The following is a 24,957-nucleotide window of genomic DNA, read 5'->3' on the forward strand; positions in this document are numbered from 1 at the left end:
ATTCAGTCGGGAAGTGTAAAAAAACTTCATGCTGAAAGTACCTTTTTTTGGCTGCAACTTATGTCGGGCTGAGCACCTCAGGACACCAACGGCATTTTATCAATGAGGTGATGTTAGCCAATAGCATTCTAGCCATTTGGTATAATGCCGATTGGCCTGCATGGCTATTGGCTTAGAGGTGGAAACGTCACCTTGTAAAAAAAAAATAAAAAAATAGCGTTTTGCCATGGGCGGCCAAAGGCGCTCAGCACGGCATAAGCTACAGGCAAATAAAGGAACTTTCAGCATGAAGTTTTTTTTTTAAACTTCATAACTGAATGTCCCCTTTTTACAGCACTGGTAAATCCCAGCATTTCAAAAACACTAGGATTTACCATCACAACTTGATGATGATGATGTCGATAATACATCCTGTTTGTTCTATTTGCCACTCTAAGAAGAATTTGTATATTTTCCTGACTGCCTACTCTGCTGTTTTTCTCTATAGCTATTAACAAAGAAAAAGTATTTCAATTAAGAAATACATGTTTTATTCGATATCTTGTGTTATAAAGACTTGTAAATATGCAGATCTTAATTGGCTGTTAGTTTTGAAAACTGAATAGCATTGATGTGAATTTTGGATTGACAGAGAAAATCTCTGTCCATCAGAGACATTTTATTTGAAAGCTTGAATGCTACCTAAAACTTAGTTTTAATAAACTGCTTGGAGTTAAATTATCTGAATAAAATGCACTGAGGATAGATATCCCTTATTCATAGCAAACTTAATTGCATATTATTTATATTTATTTTGAAAAAAATATTTTCTTCCGTTTGAAAGTCTGTAATATGTTGAATACTTTTTTTTTTTTTTTTTTTTTAAACTTAGCTGAGTCAAAGCAAGGTGAACCCTCTGGAGAAGCAGAGCAGGCAGATTGTTTACTTCGAGCACCATCAGAATCAGAGAAACAACCTACTTTAGTGCCTCAGGCTTCAACTCCCGTGTGCCAAAGTGGTCATTCTTTTATCCCCAGTTCTTTTGCAGTACCATCACAGCCAGAATTTTCCCATGTAAGTATCTTTTGAACACTAGAAATTAATGTTTGTTTTTACCAAGGCAATTTATAGAAACATGGGTAAGAAACTGTCAGGGGTGCAGGATGCAGTCATTCAAGGGTCCCCATCTGAGTGTGGATATGGTCTAGTTTTACTTTGACAAAGTCTCTGATAGTTTTAGTTTTTTTTTATAATTGTATCGTTTTATAGATATACTTACAGGGACACTGAACCCCAAAAAAAATATTTTGTGATTCAGATAGAGCATTCAATTTTAAGCAAGTTTCTTATTTACTCCTATTATCAAATTTTCTTTGTTCTCTTGCTATCTTTATTTGAAAAAGAATGTATCTAAGCTTTTTTTTAGTTCAGCCTCTGGACAGCACTTTTTTAATGGTGGATAAATGTATCCACCAATCAGTAAGAACAACCCAGGTTGTTCACAAAAAATGGGCCAGCATCTAAATTTACATTCTTGCATTTCAAATAAAGATATCAAGAGAATGAAGAAAATTTGATTATAGGAGTACATTAGAAAGTTGCTTAAAATGTCATGCTCTATCTGAATCACAAAAGAAAAAAATTGGGTACAGTGTCCCTTTAATGAAATCTAGAACTGCTACATTTTTTGTTTATTTTAGATTTTGCTGTACATATCCAGAATAAAAGGACTACTCAAAAGTAGTTTTTATTTTTTTAGAAGTCAATCGTAAAACATTATGTCTGGGCTATAGCAACCCGATTATATAGATGTGAGTTTATGTAGGGTGAAAAGTGTTGCAGGTACAAGGCTTTTTTTTAGTGTTTTCGCTTTATGCTCTTTTATGCAAGGTTTCTGCTTTGTTGGACCCTATTTTTCAGCTAGTTTATTTGTTTTGTATTATTTTGTAAATGTCACTATTGTATTTAGTTTGTAAACAGTGCACAGCATTAGTTTTACTCATCATATGTGAATGTTCCTCAGGATATGTTTATACCGACACCAAGCTTTGAAGAGACTTCATCGAAAGAGCTGTCAAACGCCTCAAAATTCCAAAAGGAGCCAGAAGATTCCAAAGCTCGAGAATTAATGCCAGAACTTACTACGCAGGATGCAAGAAGTTCCCAGGCAGGTGAACAAGAGTTGTGCAATTTACAATTGTCTACAAGCAACCCAAGTGAACTAATGGAAACAGACTCTGAAACTACAAAAGATGATGAGAGTGGAGCGACACAAATAGAGGAGATGGAACAAAACTGCCAGTTGCCTGTTGCAAATGAATCATCTGCACCAAATTTGCATCTACATGAGGACAATGCCACAGTGTGTGGGGAAGTAAGTGTAGCAATGTCAAATGATAGTGACAAATACACCACAATTTCTCCAGCTCCTGAATGTGAAAAAGACAATATTGATTGTATTGATCTTACAAATGATTCTGGAAGTCAGCCCATGTTAGGCCCTTCATTAAATTCTGAGTCATTAAGTATTTTGGATCAAAATACAACTGAAATGAAATTAGGTTTTGCTGTTGAAGGTCTGTCAGATAATGTGTGCTCAATTGAAGAAGTTCCTGAAACTCAGAAATATGTTGAAAGTAATTTAACACCAGAGAAGCATTTCAGTGAAGAAGGGTCTAATTTAAAACTTACATTGTCAGAGACACAAACTCAGCAATCTCTTTTTGAGGTCCCCAATAAATTAGCAACAGAGGATGAACCAATGGAAGTAGATGTAATCCCAGTTTCTGAAGTTATTGAAGCAGGCACTTCTTGTAAGGAGAATCAAAAGCTTCAATTACTTCACCCAAGAAATCAAGGCGAGGACATTTCTAAAGTGCCAAGGGACACTGAAATTGCTATTAATGAACAACAGATAAAAAAAACTTCACTAATATTAACTGATTTTTCGTTACAATCTGCTGCAGTAGAATGTGAAAAATCTCCAGTTGTGCAACTGAAAGAATTAGAATTTGAATCAGTTCATCAATCAAATAATGCAGGGGCTAATCAGAGCACTGTGCAAAAGTGCATAATGAATGAATTAAAAATTAATGTAAAAGAGCACCTCGAATGTCTTGTTCCGACAGAAAGTGATTGTAATAAACCAATAATTCCAGAAGTTCAGGAACACATTCCTGTCCCATCTGATGAACGTTTGCTTCAAGTATCAAAGGAATCACTGGTGTGTAATATAGGTGACACCAGAGATGAAACAAGTGTAAAGGAGCAAGAGCAGCAGATAGCACCCAGAAAAGAAACCAACCATGCTTCTCTACCTCTAGGTGACCAGTATGATGTGACCATTATGCAGAAAGAAACCAATCTGCTTTCCGTGCCTCATGAAAATAAAGAATGTGTTCTAAATAAAACCAAGGAAAGAACAGCCTCTCCTAAGATGGAAGATGATTTATCTGTAAGCCTGACTGACAACAAACCACATCAAATGCCCTTGGAAAAACAAAATGATGGGCAAACTATACAGGCGGAGAACAAAATTCAGGCTGTGCTGTCTGCTGCTGATGATATAGTTCAGAAAATGAAATCTAATCCACCAGAAAACACAAAAACAAATGTTCTGGATAGTATTCAGTCTGAAGAGCAGCATAACCTAACAATAGTCAAGAAAGCTGAGAATATGGTATTGTGTGTAGAGGAGGCCCAGCAGCTTTCACCAAGTGCAAGTGATGAGTTAGAAAAGAAAAAACAAATGGAGCCTCCAGTGTTTGGGAGGTGCTTGAATGAAGGGTCAAAAACTGAGGAAAAAAAGCCGTGTGAGAAGTTGGTACAAGCTAGAAGCAAAAGAGATGCTGATATTCTGCAGGAAAGTAAACCAAAAACATCCAAAGGGCTAGAAATACCGGTTACAAATGTAGAGCATCAGCAGAAAATACTAGAACAAAATAAAGCAATGCGGCAAAATGATGACCTCCTGATAAAACCAGAGGTGGGGCATGATGTCTCTGAAACAGCTCATCAGGTGTCTAGTAATGAAGCAGCCGATGTCTCTGATGGTGCATGTGAAGTACAAGTACATGCAACAGATAAAGAAGTGCAGGAAAAAACAAGTGAACAGTCTGCACGTAGTTTATGTGAGAACTCCAGTGGTAAGCATAATAGTTCTTGGTATGACTAATTTATTCATTGTATGGTGTCAGATGTCTTTTTATAGTGTTTTCTGAAATATTTATTATAGTAGCTTATTAGCTTGAAATGCTTTAAGTTAATGTTTTCCTTCTAATGTCAATGAGGGTCCACAAAAACATTCATAACCTATGGGAAATACTTCACCTGGCCACCAGGAGGAGGCAAAGACACCCCAAACAGAACATTGAAATATCCCTCCCATTTCCCCTACCCTCCCAGTAGTTCTTTGCCTCATTTCATAGAGGATGACAGAGATATGTGCTCTGCTGAAGATTCAGAATTTATTCTCCTTAATGGATTGTTTCCTGCAAGAGTGGACAGGGGAGTTGTTGAAAGCCATATAATTCTTGTACTTAGCTACTGGTAGTTGCTGGGAAGTTCCTGTGCCTCTTCCAGATAACCATGTTATCATCCCTTATTCAGGCAAATGGTACACTGCTTTTCCTTGTGTTGCAGGTTGTCCCAGGAACATTCACCTTCAATGGGATAACAACCTGAGTAAGTCCTGATTTCTCCAACATTGGTGTGTCCGGTCCACGGCTTCATCCTTACTTGTGGGATATTCTCTTCCCCTACAGGAAATGGCAAAGAGAGCACACAGCAAGAGCTGTCCATATAGCCCCCCCTCTGGCTCCACCCCCCAGTCATTCTCTTTGCCGCTCTGAACAAGTAGCATCTCCACGGGGATGGTAAAGAGTATGTGGTGTTAGTTGTAGTTTTTTATTCTTCTATCAAGAGTTTGTTATTTTAAAATAGTGCCGGTTTGTTCTATTTACTCTAAAACAGAAAAAGATGAAGAGTTCTGTTTAAAGAGGAGTATGATTTTAGCAGCAGTAACTAAAATCAATTGCTGTTCCCACGCAGGACTGTTGAGCCCAGAGAACTTCAGTTGGGGGGAACAGTTTGCAGACTTTTCTGCTCAAGGTATGATCAGTCATATTTCTAACAAGACATGTTAATGCTAGAAGACTGTCAGTTTTCCCTTAAGGGGTAAGTAAGCCATTTTCTTAGACTCATAACAGATTAAGGCTTACAAATGGGCTCTATACTGGTTGACACTATTGTGGGCTAAATCGATTGATTTATTTCATATTTTAATGGCATTTAGAGTGTTTTGTGTAATTAAAAGCACTTTTGGGAACGTTTTTATCGCCTGGCATTTAGTTAGACTACTATTTCAGTCAGAAAGGCCCCTTCACTCTGGGGAAGGCCCTGTTTTCGCACCTCAATTGCGCAGTTTACTTCCATGGCAGTGCATGCAGCTTCATGTGAGGGGTCCTGTGGCATACTAAAACGGACTCTGGAAGGTTTATTTCAGTGCTGAATAACTCTCAGGGAAGGTAAAAAAGCCACAGCAAGGCTGTGGCAGTGATTGTGGTGTACTAAAATTGTTGAATTGAACAAATAGCTCCGGTTTGCTCATTTTAAGGGTTAACGTGTTGAAACTTGGTGTGCAATACTTTCAAGGCATTAGGACTCTGGGGTACAAATTTTGTAAAAATCGGACATTGCCTTCATAGTTTTTCAAAATATCAGAAATAAAGTGTGCTTGTTTATTATTTAAAGGGACAGTAACGCTTTTCTTTAAAAACGCTTTTATTGCATTATTAGCCTGCCAAATTCTGTCTAACATGTCTATACCTTCAGATGTCTTATGTTCTGTGTGTATGGAAGCCAAGGTGGTTCCCCCAATTAATGTATGCGCAAACTGTGTCATAGCGTCCAAGCAAAGTAAGGACAGTACTGTCACATTTAATAAGATTGCCCAAGATGATTCTTCTAATGAAGGTAGTGGGGATAGTTCATCATCCGCTCCTTCTGTGTCAACACCAGTTTTGCCCGTGCAGGCGATACCTAGTTCATCTAGCGCGCCAATGCTGGTTACTATGCAGCAATTAACTGCAGTAATGGATAATTCTATAGCAAATCTATTATCCAAACTGCCATCCTACCCTAGAAAGCGTGATTGCTCAGTTTTAAATACAGAAGATGAGCAGGTTGGCGCTGAGGATAATTTATCAGTTATTCCCTCACATCAATCTGAATTGGCTGTGAGGGAGGGGCTGTCTGAGGGTGAAATTTCTGATTCAGGAAAAGTTTCTCAGCAGGCAGACACTGATATCGTAACATTTAAATTTAAGTTAGAACATCTCCGCGCCCTGCTTAAGGAGGTCCTAACTACTCTTGATGACTGTGATTCTTTGGTAATTCCAGAGAAATTGTGCAAGATGGACAAATTCTTAGAGGTCCCAGTGCACGCTGATGCTTTTCCGATACCCAAGCGGGTAGCGGACATAGTGACTAAGGAGTGGGAAAAGCCAGGTATACCTTTTGTTCCACCTCCTATATTCAAGAAAATGTTCCCCTTTGTTGACCCCAGAAGGGACGAATGGCAAACGGTCCCTAAGGTTGAGGGGGCAGTGTCAACGTTAGCTAAGCGCACAACTATTCCTATTGAGGACAGTTGCGCTTTTAAAGATCCTATGGATAAAAAATTGGAAGGATTGCTAAAAAAGATATTTGTTCAGTAAGGTTTCCTTCTCCAACCAATCTCGTGCATTATTCCTGTCACCATGGCAGCGTATTTTTGGTTCGAGGAACTAGAGAATTCGCTCCAAAAAGAGACTCCATATGATGAAGTCATGGACAGAATTCACGCACTAAAGTTGGCTAATTCCTTTATTTTGGATGCCGCTTTCCAATTGGCTAAGTTAGCGGCGAAAAATTCAGGTTTTGCAATAGTGGCGCGCAGAGCGCTTTGGCTAAAATCCTGGTCGGCGGATGTGTCGTCCAAGAATAAACTGCTTAATATTCCTTTCAAGGGTAAGACCCTTTTCGGGCCGGAATTGAAAGAGATTATTCCAGACATTACTGGTGGAAAGGGACATGCCCTCCCACAGGATAGGCCTTAAGGCTAAGAAGAAATCTAATTTTCGTTCCTTTCGCAATTTCAGGAACGGACCGAATCCTAACTCTGCGGCCTCCAGACAAGAAGGCAACTCTTCCCAGCCTAAACCAGCATGGAAAGAAAGAACAACACGGAAGGGGCGCCAATGGTGCAGATCAATGGAGATTCTGATGGCTTATAATCGAGCAAGACTACTAGACAGAAATAATTTGTTATCTGGTGGGGAAAAATCCAAAAAGGAGACAGAAAATATAGTTCCTCAGGGCCAACCCCTATTTGTCACCCAATATAACTCCAACTTTAGGGCAGTTAATAGGATCATAAAAAACATTGGTCCATTTTACTCAGGGATCCCATACTAAAGAAAGTGTTGGCTCCTCAACCTAGGGTAGTGTATAGGAGGGCGCCAACTTTGAAACAAAAGTTGGTACCCAGTAAGGTGGTTATTACTAAAAAACACATTAAATATAATAAAAATGGGTCCAGGAATCCTGATTATAGGATGGGGAGGAATGATAACAACATTGGGACTTACAGATGTGGACATAGACGGTGCCATATGTGCAAATTTATTACACATGGAAAAAAATCCATAATATCACATACAACAGGAGAAGAACACCAGATTACTGAACATCTTACATGTAATTCTGGTTATGTCATTTACGCACTTACATGTGCATGTGGGGTCCAGTATATTGGACGCACCTCCAGGAAGGTGAGACTGAGATGGGGGGAAACATAAAAGGAATATAACCAAAAACTCGACTAAACATAGTGTCTCTAGGCACAAGTGCATTAAAACCATACAAGGTGGATGCCAATTTGGTATCACACCTTTAGAAAGTATCCCAATTAGTCATCATTACAACAGATTTACCCGTCTGAGACAAAGGGAAACGTATTGGATATTTAGATTTCAAACATTGTTTCCTACGGGGCTCAATGAAGTTATTGACTCCATAGCATTTGTTTAGTTGCACTCCATGTTTTATGTTTAATTTATTCCACTGACTATCTGTCTCAGTAGGGACTCTAGTATTTGGCCATTATAAGTTTTAATTGTAATTCATTATCTCAGTTGTCCTTGGATGGGTATAGCCACTTCCACGTAGTCATCTTAGTCACGTTCATTTAGTCACCCATATATTCTACCAAGGGTCATTAGACCTTAGATTGTACCTTTTATATATCCCATTGGACGTTTTATGTTTTGTTAGCTAAGGTGTAATATCCCTTTAAATATCACAACACCGTGTACGAGTACCAATATCACTTGTCAATTTTATGTTTCACTATTAGTTATGACACACACCAATACTCCAGATAAGTGAGTTATTGTTATTATAAATTTAGACACACACTAATACTCCAGAAAAGTGAGTCATTGTATAGTAATGTTATGTACCCTTACACCCCTCACCAAGCTGGTCACATTGTCCCTATATTTAAGGAACACATTATTCACTAGCGTATTTCCACTGACTTCATTACAATTATTACATAACCTTTACTTCCCCACACATCATTGGAGATTGGGCCTCAGACTTACACTATGATCCCTGTATTTTCTTATTACACTTGGTATTTCACTATATTATTTATCTTATATATTTTCACAGCACTATCAGTGTTTATATATATATATATATATATATATATATATATATATATATATATATATATATTTACTGTTATATACAAATACACCTAGTACACTTGACATATGTCAACACGGTAACTCCTTCGTATATTAAGGAATCAGTTATCCCATTATGCCACTGTTTACATTGGTGCTTCACTATGTAACTTGCTCTCATGATCGCAATAACACCCCTTTGCGGAGTAACTGTATTTAGAGCAATCGGGTTTAGTAATGGTACATTTCTTTGTTTTGTCTCCCCCCACGGACCAATAGTAACAACCCGTCCAACATGAACATAGGCTTGACCAATGGGAGGCTTTGTTTACTATTAGCCGTCACCAATCACTACACCTTTCTAAGTCTCAATGACAGCCTGTAATATTAGTAGCAGAGGCGCTCCCTCCCCATGTGATCACAGGCAAGACCAATGGGAGGCTTTGCTTACTATTGTCCGTGATCAAGTATTATACACCTCCAGACTCCAGTGTATGTCAATCACGGCACACAGCGTTGCACATTGGAAATGGAGGCGCGCCCCTAGTCAGTGCTCTGATTGGATGTGTGCATTTCGAGTGATAGTGTAGGACTAGTTAGAATGGCAGCAGGAGATTTAGCGCGAAAATCTCATTTGACTGACAGCAATATAGACGTATTAGCAAGCATATATTGTGAGCTATCCAACTACAGAATGATTGATGGCTTAGCTACCCAATGAGAGTATAGGAATTACGAATATCTTAGATTGCAAAATGCCTATTATAAAAGTAGTAGGTCCCTGTAAAATATCAACATATAAACACACCATTCGAGAAATATTTAGTTTATTTACTTATTTCAGAGATAACTAGAGCATACATAGAGAATTTATGCATTATATTGTAACAGGGGCGGCGTCATTGTAAATGATGGCCCTTGATTGGTTTGAAATCTGACAAGTGTTGGGGGTGGGTTGTGGGTGTATTCCCAGTAGCATAGCCCTATATAAGGAGGTTAAGAATTGTGTAGAAACATGCCTGAGGAAACAGTATATCTGAGAAACGCGTCGCATGTATTCCTTATGTATAATATACATTTCTCCAACATAGGTGTGTCCGGTCCACGGCGTCATCCTTACTTGTGGGATATTCTCTTCCCCAACAGGAAATGGCAAAGAGCCCAGCAAAGCTGGTCACATGATCCCTCCTAGGCTCCGCCTACCCCAGTCATTCTCTTTGCCGTTGTACAGGCAACATCTCCACGGAGATGGCTTAGAGTTTTTTAGTGTTTAACCTTTGACTCCTCCTTGGAGTCTCAATTTAGTTCTTTCAGTTCTTCAGGGGGTTCCGTTTGAACCCTTACATTCCGTTGATATTAAGTTATTATCTTGGAAAGTTTTGTTTTTAGTTGCAATTTCTTCTGCTAGAAGAGTTTCAGAATTATCTGCTCTGCAGTGTTCTCCTCCTTATCTGGTGTTCCATGCAGATAAGGTGGTTTTACGTACTAAACCTGGTTTTCTTCCAAAAGTTGTTTCTAACAAAAACATTAACCAGGAGATTATCGTACCTTCTCTGTGTCCGAAACCAGTTTCAAAGAAGGAACGCTTGTTGCACAATTTGGATGTTGTTCGCGCTCTAAAATTCTATTTAGATGCTACAAAGGATTTTAGACAAACATCTTCCCTGTTTGTTGTTTATTCAGGTAAAAGGAGAGGTCAAAAAGCAACTTCTACCTCTCTCTCTTTTTGGATTAAAAGCATCATCAGATTGGCTTACGAGACTGCCGGACGGCAGCCTCCCGAAAGAATCACGGCTCATTCCACTAGGGCTGTGGCTTCCACATGGGCCTTCAAGAACGAGGCTTCTGTTGATCAGATATGTAGGGCAGCGACTTGGTCTTCACTGCACACTTTTACCAAATTTTACAAGTTTGATACTTTTGCTTCTTCTGAGGCTATTTTTGGGAGAAAGGTTTTGCAAGCCGTGGTGCCTTCCATTTAGGTGACCTGATTTGCTCCCTCCCTTCATCCGTGTCCTAAAGCTTTGGTATTGGTTCCCACAAGTAAGGATGACGCCGTGGACCGGACACACCTATGTTGGAGAAAACAGAATTTATGTTTACCTGATAAATTTCTTTCTCCAACGGTGTGTCCGGTCCACGGCCCGCCCTGGTTTTTTAATCAGGTCTGATAATTTATTTTCTTTAACTACAGTCACCACGGTACCATATGGTTTCTCCTATGCTATTATTCCTCCTTAACGTCGGTCGAATGACTGGGGTAGGCGGAGCCTAGGAGGGATCATGTGACCAGCTTTGCTGGGCTCTTTGCCATTTCCTGTTGGGGAAGAGAATATCCCACAAGTAAGGATGACGCCGTGGACCGGACACACCGTTGGAGAAAGAAATTTATCAGGTAAACATAAATTCTGTTTTTTAACACTGAGATGAGTGGTATTACTTTTTATATTTTTTAATAAATTTACTTTTCTTCTGTTATGTGTGATCAGTCCACGGGTCATCATTACTTCTGGGATATAACTCCTCCCCAACAGGAAATGCAAGAGGATTCACCCAGCAGAGCTGCATATAGCTCCTCCCCTCTACGTCACTCCCAGTCATTCTCTTGCACCCAACGACTAGATAGGATGTGTGAGAGGACTATGGTGATTATACTTAGTTTTTATAACTTCAATCAAAAGTTTGTTATTTTACAATAGCACCGGAGCGTGTTATTGCCTCTCTGGCAGAGTTTGAAGAAGAATCTACCAGAGTTTTTTACTATGATTTTAACCAGAGTAGTTAAGATCATATTGCTGTTTCTCGGCCATCTGAGGGAGGTAAAAGCTTCAGATCAGGGGACAGCGGGCAGATGAATCTGCATTGAGGTATGTAGCAGTTTTTATTTTCTGAATGGAATTGATGAGAAAATCCTGCCATACCGTTATAATGACATGTATGTATACTCTACACTTCAGTATTCTGGGGATGGTACTTCACTGGAATTACTCTGTAAAAAGTACATTAAACCTTTTAATAGGTATTTATTATGTTAAACGTTTTTGCTGGAATGTAGAATCGTTTGCATTTTCTGAGGTACTGAGTGAATAAATGTTTGGGCATTATTTTTCCACTTGGCAGTTGCTTGTTTTAATTGTGACAGTTTCGTTTCTCTCTCACTGCTGTGTGTGAGGGGGAGGGGCCGTTTTTGGCGCTCTTTGCTACGCATCAAAAATTTCCAGTCAGTTACTCTTGTATTTCCTGCATGATCCGGTTCATCTCTAACAGAACTCAGGGGTCTTCAAACTTCTTTGAAGGGAGGTAGATTCTCTCAGCAGAGCTGTGAGACTTATATATTGATTGTGATTAAAAACGTTGCTTTCTTCTTTTTACGTTTCAATTTAAAATTTAATTATTGTTACTTTACTAATGGGAACAAACCTTTGCTAAAAGTTGTGTTGTTTTCAAGGATTGATGCTATAACAGTTTTTCAGTTCATTATTTCAACTGTCATTTAATCGTTTAGTGCTTCTTTGAGGCACAGTACGTTTTTATTAAATAAGATTGTAACCAAGTTGCAAGTTTATTTGCTAGTGTGTTAAACATGTCTGATTCAGAGGAAGATACCTGTGTCATTTGTTCCAATGCCAAGGTGGAGCCCAATAGAAATTTATGTACTAACTGTATTGATGCTACTTTAAATAAAAGCCAATCTGTACAAATTGAACAAATTTCACCTAACAGCGAGGGGAGAGTTGTGCCGACTAACTCGCCTCACATGCCAGTACCTGCATCTCCCGCCCGGGAGGTGCGTGATATTGTGACGCCTAGTACATCTGGGCGGCCATTACAGATAACATTACAAGATATGGCTACTGTTATGACTGAAGTTTTGGCTAAATTACCAGAACTAAGGGGCAAGCGTGATCACTCTGGAGTGAGAACAGAGTGCGCTGATAATACTAGAGCCATGTCTGATACTGCGTCACAGCTTGCAGAGCATGAGGACGGAGAGCTTCATTCTGTGGGTGACGGTTCTGATCCAAACAGATTGGATTCAGATATTTCAAATTTTAAATTTAAATTAGAGAACCTCCGTGTATTACTAGGGGAGGTTTTAGCGGCTCTTAATGATTGTAACACTGTTGCAATACCAGAGAAATTGTGTAGGTTGGATAAATACTTTGCGGTACCGGCGAGTACTGACGTTTTTCCTATACCTAAGAGACTAACTGAAATTGTTACTAAGGAGTGGGATAGACCCGGTGTGCCGTTCTCACCCCCTCCAATATTTAGAAAGATGTTTCCAATAGACGCCACCACACGGGACTTATGGCAAACGGTCCCTAAGGTGGAGGGAGCAGTTTCTACTTTAGCTAAGCGTACCACTATCCCGGTGGAGGATAGCTGTGCTTTTTCAGATCCAATGGATAAAAAATTAGAGGGTTACCTTAAGAAAATGTTTGTTCAACAAGGTTTTATATTGCAACCCCTTGCATGCATCGCGCCGATTACGGCTGCGGCAGCATTTTGGATGGAGTCTCTGGAAGAGAACCTTAGTTCAGCTACGCTGGACGACATTACGGACAGGCTTAGAGTCCTTAAACTAGCTAATTCATTCATTTCGGAGGCCGTAGTACATTTAACCAAACTTACGGCTAAGAACTCAGGATTCGCCATTCAGGCACGTAGGGCGCTGTGGCTAAAATCCTGGTCAGCTGATGTAACTTCTAAGTCCAAATTACTTAATATACCTTTCAAAGGGCAAACTTTATTTGGGCCCGGTTTGAAAGAAATTATCGCTGACATTACAGGAGGTAAGGGCCACGCCCTGCCTCAAGACAAAGCCAAAGCTAAGGCTAGACAGTCTAATTTTCGTCCCTTTCGGAATTTCAAAGCAGGAGCAGCACCAACTTCCACTGCACCAAAACAGGAAGGAGCCGTTGCTCGTTACAGACAAGGCTGGAAACCTAACCAGTCCTGGAACAAGGGCAAGCAGGCCAGGAAACCTGCTGCTGCCCCTAAGACAGCATGAATCGAGGGCCCCCGATCCGGGACCGGATCTAGTGGGGGGCAGACTCTCTCTCTTCGCCCAGGCTTGGGCAAGAGATGTTCAGGATCCCTGGGCGCTAGAGATCATATCTCAGGGATACCTTCTAGACTTCAAATTCTCTCCCCCAAGAGGGAGATTTCATCTGTCAAGGTTGTCAACAAACCAGATAAAGAAAGAAGCGTTTCTACGCTGTGTACAAGATCTGCTATTAATGGGAGTGATCCATCCGGTTCCGCGGTCGGAACAGGGACAAGGGTTTTACTCAAACCTGTTTGTGGTTCCCAAAAAAGAGGGAACTTTCAGGCCAATCTTGGATTTAAAGATCCTAAACAAATTCCTAAGAGTTCCATCGTTCAAAATGGAAACTATTCGGACAATCTTACCCATGATCCAAAAGGGTCAGTACATGACCACAGTGGATTTAAAGGATGCTTACCTTCACATACCGATTCACAAAGATCATTACCGGTATCTAAGGTTTGCCTTCTTAGACAGGCATTACCAGTTTGTAGCTCTTCCATTCGGATTGGCTACGGCTCCAAGAATCTTCACAAAGGTTCTGAGTGCCCTTCTGGCGGTACTAAGACCGCGAGGAATTTCGGTAGCTCCGTACCTAGACGACATTCTGATACAAGCTTCAAGCTTTCAAACTGCCAAGTCTCATACAGAGTTAGTTCTGGCATTTCTAAAGTCGCATGGATGGAAAGTGAACGAAAAGAAGAGTTCTCTCTTTCCTCTCACAAGAGTTCCATTCTTGGGGACTCTTATAGATTCTGTAGAAATGAAAATTTATCTGACAGAAGACAGATTAACAAAGCTTCTAAATGCATGCCGTGTCCTTCATTCCATTCAACTCCCGTCAGTAGCTCAATGCATGGAGGTGATCGGCTTAATGGTAGCAGCAATGGACATAGTACCCTTTGCACGTCTACATCTCAGACCGCTGCAATTGTGCATGCTGAGTCAGTGGAATGGGGATTACTCAGACTTGTCCCCTACTCTGAATCTGGATCAAGAGACCAGAAACTCTCTTCTATGGTGGCTTTCTCGGCCACATCTGTCCAGGGGGATGCCATTCAGCAGGCCGGACTGGACAATTGTAACAACAGACGCCAGCCTACTAGGTTGGGGCGCTGTCTGGAATTCTCTGAAGGCTCAGGGACAATGGAATCAGGAGGAAAGTCTCCTACCAATAAACATTCTGGAATTGAGAGCAGTTCTCAATGCCCTTCTGGCTTGGCCCCAGTTAAAAACTCGGGGGTTCATCAGGTTCCAGTCGGACAACATCACGACTGTAGCTTACATCAACCATCAAGGAGGGACAAGAAGCTCCCTAGCAATGATGGAAGTATCAAAGATAATTCGCTGGGCAGAGTCTCACTCTTGCCACCTGTCAGCAATCCACATCCCGGGAGTGGAGAACTGGGAGGCGGATTTCTTGAGTCGCCAGACTTTTCATCCGGGGGAGTGGGAACTTCATCCGGAGGTCTTTGCCCAAATACTTCGACGTTGGGGCAAACCAGAGATAGATCTCATGGCGTCTCGCCAGAACGCCAAACTTCCTCGCTACGGGTCCAGATCCAGGGACCCGGGAGCGGTTCTGATAGATGCTTTGACAGCACCTTGGAACTTCGGGATGGCTTATGTGTTTCCACCCTTCCCGCTGCTGCCTCGATTGATTGCCAAAATCAAACAGGAGAGAGCATCAGTGATTCTAATAGCGCCTGCATGGCCACGCAGGACTTGGTATGCAGATCTAGTGGACATGTCTTCCTGTCCGCCTTGGTCTCTACCTCTAAGACAGGACCTTCTGATACAGGGTCCATTCAAACATCAAAATCTAACTTCTCTGAAGCTGACTGCTTGGAAATTGAACGCTTGATTTTATCAAAACGTGGTTTTTCTGAGTCGGTTATTGATACCCTGATACAGGCTAGGAAGCCTGTTACCAGAAGGATTTACCATAAGATATGGCGTAAATACCTATACTGGTGCGAATCCAAAGGTTACTCCTGGAGTAAGGTTAGGATTCCTAGGATATTGTCCTTTCTACAAGAAGGTTTAGAAAAGGGTTTATCGGCTAGTTCATTAAAGGGACAGATCTCAGCTCTGTCCATCTTGTTGCACAGGCGTCTGTCAGAAAATCCAGACGTCCAGGCTTTTTGTCAGGCTTTAGCTAGAATCAAGCCTGTGTTTAAAACTGTTGCTCCGCCATGGAGTTTAAACCTTGTTCTTAACGTTCTACAAGGAGTTCCGTTTGAACCCCTTCATTCCATTGATATAAAGTTGTTATCTTGGAAAGTGTTATTTTTAATGGCTATTTCTTCGGCTCGGAGAGTCTCTGAGTTATCAGCTTTACATTGTGATTCTCCTTATTTGATTTTTCATTCAGATAAGGTAGTTCTGCGTACTAAACCTGGGTTCTTACCTAAGGTAGTCACTAACAGGAACATCAATCAAGAGATCGTGGTTCCTTCCCTGTGCCCGAATCCTTCTTCAAAGAAGGAACGTCTTCTTCACAATCTGGATGTAGTTCGTGCCCTCAAGTTCTACTTGCAGGCAACTAAGGATTTTCGACAAACGTCTTCCCTGTTTGTCGTGTACTCTGGTCAGAGGAGAGGTCATAAGGCTTCGGCTACCTCTCTCTCCTTCTGGCTTCGTAGCATAATTCGTTTAGCCTATGAGACTGCTGGACAGCAGCCTCCTGAAAGAATTACAGCTCATTCTACTAGAGCTGTGGCTTCCACTTGGGCCTTTAAGAATGAGGCCTCTGTTGAACAGATTTGCAAGGCTGCAACTTGGTCTTCGCTTCATACTTTTTCCAAATTTTACAAATTTGACACTTTAGCTTCTTCGGAGGCTATTTTTGGGAGAAAGGTTCTTCAGGCAGTGGTTCCTTCTGTATAATGAGCCTGCCTATCCCTCCCGTCATCCGTGTACTTTTGCTTTGGTATTGGTATCCCAGAAGTAATGATGACCCGTGGACTGATCACACATAACAGAAGAAAACATAATTTATGCTTACCTGATAAATTCCTTTCTTCTGTTGTGTGATCAGTCCACGGCCCGCCCTGTTTTTTAAGGCAGGTAAATATTTTTTAAATTATACTCCAGTCACCACTTCACCCTTGGTTTCTCCTTTCTCGTTGTTTCTTGGTCGAATGACTGGGAGTGACGTAGAGGGGAGGAGCTATATGCAGCTCTGCTGGGTGAATCCTCTTGCATTTCCTGTTGGGGAGGAGTTATATCCCAGAAGTAATGATGACCCGTGGACTGATCACACAACAGAAGAAAGGAATTTATCAGGTAAGCATAAATTATGTTTTTTACTAAATCCACTCCTAGTGTTATGTATGATACTTCCTTTTGCTATGCTACTTTAGAGTACTAACACTCTGACACCCACCCATCCGTTATTCTACCTTGGAACAGCTAGCTGGATTGCTGTGAAATCCAGCCTGTCTCTATGGGCATAATTTATTGCCTTTACCACATGTGAGTATCCTGTGCATATTGGGGTATTGTTGTGGCTGAAATCACCATTGATCTGCACCATTGGCGCCTCTGTACTTTGTTTTACATAAACCAGCATGGAAACCATTGCAAGGCTGGAACAAGGGTAAACAGGCCAAAAAGCCTGCTGCTGCTACCAAGACAGCATGAAGGGGTAGCCCCCGATCCGGGACCGGATCTAGTAGGGGGCAGACTCTCTCTCTTTGCTCAGGCTTGGGCAAGAGATGTTCCGGATCCCTGGGCACTAGAAATAGTTTCTCAGGGGTATCTTCTAGAGTTAAAGGAACTTCCTCCAAGGGGAAGGTTCCACATGTCTCGCTTATCTTCAGACCAGATAAAGAGACAGGCATTCCTACATTGCGTAGGAGACCTATTAAAGATGGGAGTGATACACCCAGTTCCAACAGCGGAACAAGGTCTGGGTTTTTACTCAAACCTGTTCGTAGTTCCCAAAAAAGAGGGAACTTTCAGGCCAATTCTGGATTTAAAAATTCTAAACAAATTCCTCAGAGTTCCATCATTCAAAATTGAAACTATTCGGACGATCTTACCAACAATCCAGGAGGGTCAATATATGACTACCGTGGACTTAAAGGATGCGTACCTGCATATTCCTATCCACAAAGATTATCATCAGTTCCTGAGGTTCGCCTTCCTGGACAAACATTACCAGTTCATGGCCCTTCCATTCGGTCTAGCCACTGCTCCCAGAATTTTCACAAAGGTGCTAGGGTCCCTTCTAGCGGTATTAAGACCAAGGGGCATTGCTGTAGCACCTTATCTAGATGACATTCTAATCCAGGCGTCGTCTCTTCCCAAAGCAAAGGCTCATACAGACATTGTTCTAGCCTTCCTCAGATCTCACGGGTGGAAGGTGAACGTAGAAAAGAGTTCCCTGTCCCCGTCAACAAGAGTTCCCTTTTTGGGAACAATAATAGATTCTGTAGAAATGAAGATCTTCCTGACAGAAGTCAGAAAGTTAAAGCTGCTAAACGCTTGTCAAGTTCTTCACTCTATTCTTCAGCCTTTTTTATAGCTCAGTGCATGGAAGTAGTAGGATTAATGGTTGCAGCAATGGACATAGTTCCTTTTGCTCGAATTCATCTAAGACCATTACAACTGTGCATGCTCAATCAGTGGAATGGGGACTATGCAGACTTGTCTCCCCAGATTCAAGTAGACCAGGTAACCAGGGATTCTCTCTGCTGGTGGTTGTCTCACGATCACCTGTCTCAGGGAATGAGTTTCCGCAGACCAGAGTGGGTCATTGTCACGACCGACGCCAGTCTCTTAGGCTGGGGCGCGGTCTGGGACTCTCTGAACATCAATCATCAGGGGGGAACAAAGAGTTCCTTAGCAATGAGAGAGGTATCCAAGATCATCAAATGGGCGGAGGATCACTCCTGCCACCTATCTGCAATTCACATCCCAGGAGTGGACAACTGGGAGGCGGATTATTTGAGTCGTCAGACTTTTCATCCGGGGGAGTGGGAACTCCACCCGGAGGTTTTTGCCCAGTTAACTCAACTATGGGGCATCCCAGATATGGATCTAATGGCGTCTCGCCAGAACGCCAAGGTTCCTCAATACGGATCCAGATCCAGGGACCCCAAGGCGGCACTGGTGGATGCATTAGTAGCGCCTTGGTCGTTCAACCTAGCTTATGTGTTTCCACCGTTTCCTCTCCTTCCCAGGCTTGTAGCCAGGATCAAACAGGAGCAGGCCTCTGTGATTCTAATAGCTCCTGCGTGGCCACGCAGGACTTGGTATGCAGACCTGGTGAATATGTCATCGGCTCCACCATGGAAGCTACCTTTGAGGCAGGATCTTCTAGTACAAGGTCCATTCGAACATCCAAATCTAGTCTCTCTCCAACTGACTGCTTGGAAAATTGAACGCTTGATTCTATCTAAGCGTGGGTTTTCTGACTCGGTTATAGATTCTCTGGTTCAGGCCAGAAAGCCTGTGACTAGGAAAATTTACCATAAGATATGGCAAAAATATATCTGTTGGTGCAGATCCAAGGGATACTCTTGGAGTAAAATTAAAATTCCAAGGATACTTTCCTTTCTCCAAGAGGGCTTGGATAAAGGTTTGTCAGCTAGTTCTCTAAAAGGACAGATATCTGCTCTGTCGGGTTTGTTGCACAAACGTCTGGCAGCCGTGCCAGATATACAGGCGTTTGTACAGGCGTTAGTCAAGATCAAGCCTGTCTATAGACCTATGACTCCTCCATGGAGTCTAAACTTGGTTCTTTCAGTTCTTCAGGGGTTTCCTTTTGAACCCATGCATTCCATAGATATTAAGTTACTATCTTGGAAAGTTCTGTTTTTGGTTGCTATTTCTTCTGCTAGAAGAGTTTCTGAATTGTCTGCTTTGCAGTGTTCTTCTCCCTATCTGATTTTCCATACAGATAAGGTAGTTTTACGTACCAAGCCTGGTTTTCTTCCAAAGGTCGTTTCTAACAGGAATATTAACCAGGAAATTGTTGTTCCTTCTCTGTGTCCGAATCCAGTTTCAAAGAAGGAACGTTTGTTACACAATCTAGATGTGGTTCGGGCTTTAAAGTTCTATTTAGAAGCAACAAAGGATTTCAGACAGACATCATCTCTCTTTCCTTTTGGCTGAAAAGCATAATCCGATTGGCTTATGAGACTGCCGGACGGCAGCCTCCTGAACGAATTACAGCTCATTCTACTAGAGCTGTGGCTTCCACATGGGCCTTCAAGAACGAGGCTTCTGTTGATCAGATATGTAAGGCAGCGACTTGGTCTTCTCTGCACACTTTTGCCAAATTTTACAAATTCGATACTTATGCTTCTTCGGAGGCTATTTTTGGGAGAAAAAGGTTTTGCAAGCCGTGGTGCCTTCCGTTTAGGTAACCTGGTTTGCTCCCTCCCTTCATCCGTGTCCTAAAGCTTTGGTATTGGTTCCCACAAGTAAGGATGAAGCCGTGGACCGGACACATCAATGTTGGAGAAAACAGAATTTATGTTTACCTGATAAATTTCTTTCTCCAAAGGTGTGTCCGGTCCACGGCCCGCCCTGGTTTTTAATCAGGTTTGAAAAATGTCTTTCTTTATACACTACAGTCACCACTGCACCCTATAGTTTCTCCTTTTTCTCCTAACCGTCGGTCGAATGACTGGGGGGCGGAGCCAGAGGGGGGCTATATGGACAGCTCTTGCTGTGTGCTCTCTTTGCCATTTCCTCTAGGGGAAGAGAATATCCCACAAGTAAGGATGACGCCGTGGACCGGACACACCGTTGGAGAAAGAAATTTATCAGGTAAACATAAATTCTGTTTTTATTATTGTATTCCCCTTTCTCTTATAATGGCTTGTTGCCTAATAGAGGAGGTTATATAACCAGATTGCTTACAAATTGGAAGGGGTTATCATGGACTCCAAAAAGAGCAATGCTGGGACAATGAAGGGAGCTATGAGATAATATTTGACAAACCAATACAATACATTATCAAGTTCACACAGTGTGGTATCATTTTGTCACCATGAGCTCAGCTGTACCCCTTCAGTGTTAAGGGGCTAATAGCCCTATCATTAGTAGGTGCTGTGGAATGTTTGACTTTGTGTATACAGGAGCAAATTGTGATGGTACTACGATTGAGTCGGCCTTTTCCTTCTGCGGCACTCGACTGTGCTGCGCACTCACATCCACCTACGGTGAGATTTTCAAGGGAGAGTTGGCAAGGAGGGGTCCCTGCATCCGATTCCTGTATGGTGGTGTTATCTATACTCCCTGACGGACCGTAGGCAGTGGGGTTAAAAAAATGTCCCTGCGCCACGTCATTTGCTCAGGAAACAGGCTTAGAGTGTGCTCATATGTTCGCGCGGTCATCGCTCTGAATTTCTTGACTACAGCCTAGAGAGCTCCCCATCACCACCTCTGAGGGCTAATCGCTTCCCTTGTTCTGCATACACAAACGCAGGCGGCACAGGCTCAGTGAAGTTATCTTGGGTGACGGCAAAGGTAATTTATGAGCCCCTGTGTTGTAGAGGACTCTCGTTTCGCCATTAAAATTGAGACACTTAGTCTCATATAAGCATTAAGAATCTGGCTCAATGGGCTACTAATCTTTTTGCTATAATCTGTGGGCAAAGGTTTGATCTAGAACGGAATTTTTTCCCCCTACCTTTTATAGTATGTGTATTGTTGATTAAGTTGAATTATTTGCAGTAGCACATAACCTTATTTTCCATCTAAAGGGGAGGAGAGTCCACGGCTTCATTCATTACTTGTGGGAATTATGAACCCGGCCACCAGGAGGAGGCAAAGACACCCCAGCCAAAGACTTAAATACCTCCCCCACTCCCCTCATCCCCCAGTCATTCTTTGCCTTTCGTCACAGGAAGTTGGCAGAGAAGTGTCGGAAGATTCGGCGTAGTCTCTTATGGAGGGTAGTACTCTTCAAAATGGGACTGGAGTTTTAAGTAGTCCTGTCAGCCTCTGTGAGAGCATGGGTGAAAGTTAGAGTCCAGAGATACAGGGATAGTCTGTCTGCGAAACCATCCCGACTCATATTAACAGCTCCATAAGCAATCAGTGTTGACGAGTTTGCTGCATGCTTCCTGCACTCAAGTCCATGTCAGGAGTAATGCTACTATACTGTCACACTTGAGAGGCCGTGTTCCTGTTCCACGGCATAGATTCTGGTAAGATCGTTTCATTTTTATATACATAATGATGACGCAAGAATACAGAGTTCACAGTATGACGCATTTTATCTTTATAGAATCAAGGGTTAATATCCCTGGAAGGGGGATTATTGAACAGGGTGGGGTTTGTACATAGTGTTTGTTGTGTCATTGCTGTGATATGTGTGAGATGAGGCTCTGGCAGTGAGTGGACTACAGGTTTCATTTCCGGGAGTTACTTTACGCGGCCAAATTGGCACGTTTTTTTCTCCCTAGTGCAGGGACACTACCAAGTGCAGAGCCGGCTCTGAAAGATTGTGTATAAACTCCAACAACAGTGGTGCAATGCTGTAAACTGCTATTAGAACGGAATGAGCAAATGTCAAATTCAGATGGAAAGCTTAAAACTTTAAATACGTGTTTCTCGTCCACACATGGGCCGTTACAATATTCATATTTAATAAAGTGTCTATGGATTTCACATTGCTGAAGATATTTTCACCAATCCAAAGTAAGGGCTAAGTTCAAATAGAGCGCATATGGAGTTGCTAAGTATACGCCCTGAGGAAGCCCCAATGACACTTGGTCACGTGGGGGGGGTGAAACGGCCGTTGGCATGTGACGTCATTTGCACAGCTGAGAACCAGCACCTGATTGATACTCGATGCAGCACACAGCTCTTCTAACTACAGCAGCAAGCAGGCACTGTACCCGGACTTTCACTATCCTAAAAGGAGGAGGATTGCAAGCGCACAAAGTGATTTGTAAAGTATTCATGGACTTACGAGTCTATAATGGAATGTACTGTCTGGAAAATGCACTAAAGCGCACACATTTAAGCCTTGAGTAAGGTTATAGCGGATGAGGAAAGTTCTATTTACAAATTTCTCAATCAGCCTATATTGCTTGCACTATTAATGTGATTGTTACTATTGCTGTGATTACACATTTATCAATAGAGAAACATAGATCCCTATATAATACCAAGGTAGCCGGAACCTTTTTTAATATTGGTGCTACCCTCTGGTCAGGGTGTTGTTTCTCGAAGAAAGTGTGTAAAATGAAAAGTATGTAATTTCTGTTACACTGTTTTTGCTCAGCACACAAGTAATTGGCATAGATCCTCAGATTTTCCTCAAGGTAACAAGCCTCTCTAGTTCGTTTGGGTTACCCTCTGAGATAGGTGTTGCCATTTCTACTTGTGTACAAAACTAGTTATTATGCATGGATCCCCAATATTATCCATGGTAGCAGATTCCTGTAGGCATACAGGGCTACCCGCTGGTAGGGGTGTTGCCTAATAACTCAGTAGCCTATTTTTCAGGCATTTACCTGCATCGTATTAATCCAGAGTGAACTGGCCAGCTTTATCTATGCATTTAATTTACAAAATGTATTTTTAAATGTATGTGGTCTTTGATTTCTTTTTATTTTCTGTTTGCACAAATTTACTTTATTTACATCATATCTTGTGTGGTATTGGTTTAGGGGACCCAGAAGTTGTTTAGTTGCGTGAAGGCCTTTGAACACCTGCTTTAAATTAATTCTTTTGAATGTGTGCATTGATTTAAATAAATAATTGTTTACTTTAAGGAGTGCTGAAATCCCTGTCTATTCTGGAGAGAACACTACTGTGTTCTCTTCAAATCTTCTCTCTTGAATTGTAGTAAATTTAAATTTATATATATATATATATATATATATATATATATATATATATATATATATATATATATATATATATTCTCCATTCAAAAAATGTGACGGCACCACAGTAATTCCAGGTGATAGTTTCTTTATTTAGAGGACACACAACCTCAAAAGGTGCAACGTTTTGGACCTGTATGGTCCTTAATCATGCTTAGCAAATACAGTTGAGTACACACATTAAAAAGCCTACCTGAACCAATTAAATCACAGATTGTCTCTTAACTTAATTTTAACCATTGCCTATCCAGGTTTATTTTCCAACAAGACAGTGACATCTAGTGGTGACAGTAGGAATATTTAATTAAAACCATTAAAACAAACTAAATAAACAAATGCAAATCATAATCTTTATTCAAAACATGGTTTGAATAAGGATTATGATTAGTTTATTTAGTGTTTGTTTTAATGGTTTTAATTAAATATTCCTACTGTCACCACTATATTATGCATATAACCAAGTTTACAATTGGTCACATAATTTCACATCACGTGATCGCAGATCACGTGACACACCACGCTGGAGGAAACCGCAGTCAATGCTAACTGATCAAGAGGGAGCTGCAGATTCTACATCATCTGGGGAAAGTTTTTTTAGGCTCCGGATCAGGAGACGACACAGGAGGGGAGGGCGGAAACATCGCCCCACAGAGAGAACAGCGGATGGGTATGGAGAACCTGGAACCAGAAACAACCAATACCCAGATCACAGCAAAGACAGAGAGAGAGATACAATCGGGGAATGCGCAAATAGAGGTAAATACACTGCCTGCTACTGACCCTGAACAATCCGATTTGTCTGAGGAAGAAACTTTAGTAGTCAATATTTCTAAATACAAATTGACTGATACGGAGCATAGTCTCCTTACTAAAGGACTTTCTTTCTGCCCTGACAAGGACTGATAATTTTGAAGTAGATAAAGATCTGTATAGATTTTTCAGAGTTCTGAGATTAAAGGCATTATTTGAGAATAAGGATAAATATGTAAGAAATGATGATAAATCTGATTCAATAACACTTGATTTAAATAATGTTGGCATTAATGAAAAATCCTCTTTTGTCCCTCCTACTAGTAATCCAGGGGTTGAAACTTTTGTAAAGTTTGTGCAAAGGGATGTTTATGATCTTTTTAAAAGGTTTGAGTTAACCCCTGTATGTACAGCGACAATACAATCTGACAAGAGAGGAGTATGAGGCTATTTCAAAACTAAAAAAATAACGGGGGGCGGAGCCTACAGTTGTAGAGACAAGACGTGTCTTGTGGGAGCTCCTGGTTCTACTACAGAGTTTCATGCAATATTTTCTTGTTTTTCTTTACAAAACTTCTCAACCTGTGGA

General features: G+C 41.3%; 1 protein-coding gene across 3 annotated transcripts in view; it reads left to right on the forward strand.

Annotated features, from left to right (window-relative positions):
* The first annotated feature begins 924 nt into the window (after positions 1-924).
* Positions 925-24,957, forward strand: part of LOC128663412 (TP53-binding protein 1) — an 816,604-nt gene continuing 792,571 nt past the window's right edge. For 2 of the 3 annotated variants that reach the window (XM_053717732.1, XM_053717733.1), the window contains exons 1-2: positions 925-1,053; positions 2,003-4,124. In XM_053717732.1, the coding sequence (XP_053573707.1) occupies positions 2,006-4,124 (2,119 nt within the window). In that variant the 5' untranslated portion in view covers positions 925-1,053; positions 2,003-2,005. Of the gene's footprint in view, positions 1,054-2,002; positions 4,125-24,957 lie in introns of those variants that run through there. The other variant, XM_053717734.1, reaches the window with a different exon arrangement.

This window comes from Bombina bombina, chromosome 6 (genome assembly GCF_027579735.1).
Source record: "Bombina bombina isolate aBomBom1 chromosome 6, aBomBom1.pri, whole genome shotgun sequence".
Lineage (NCBI taxonomy): Eukaryota > Metazoa > Chordata > Amphibia > Anura > Bombinatoridae > Bombina > Bombina bombina.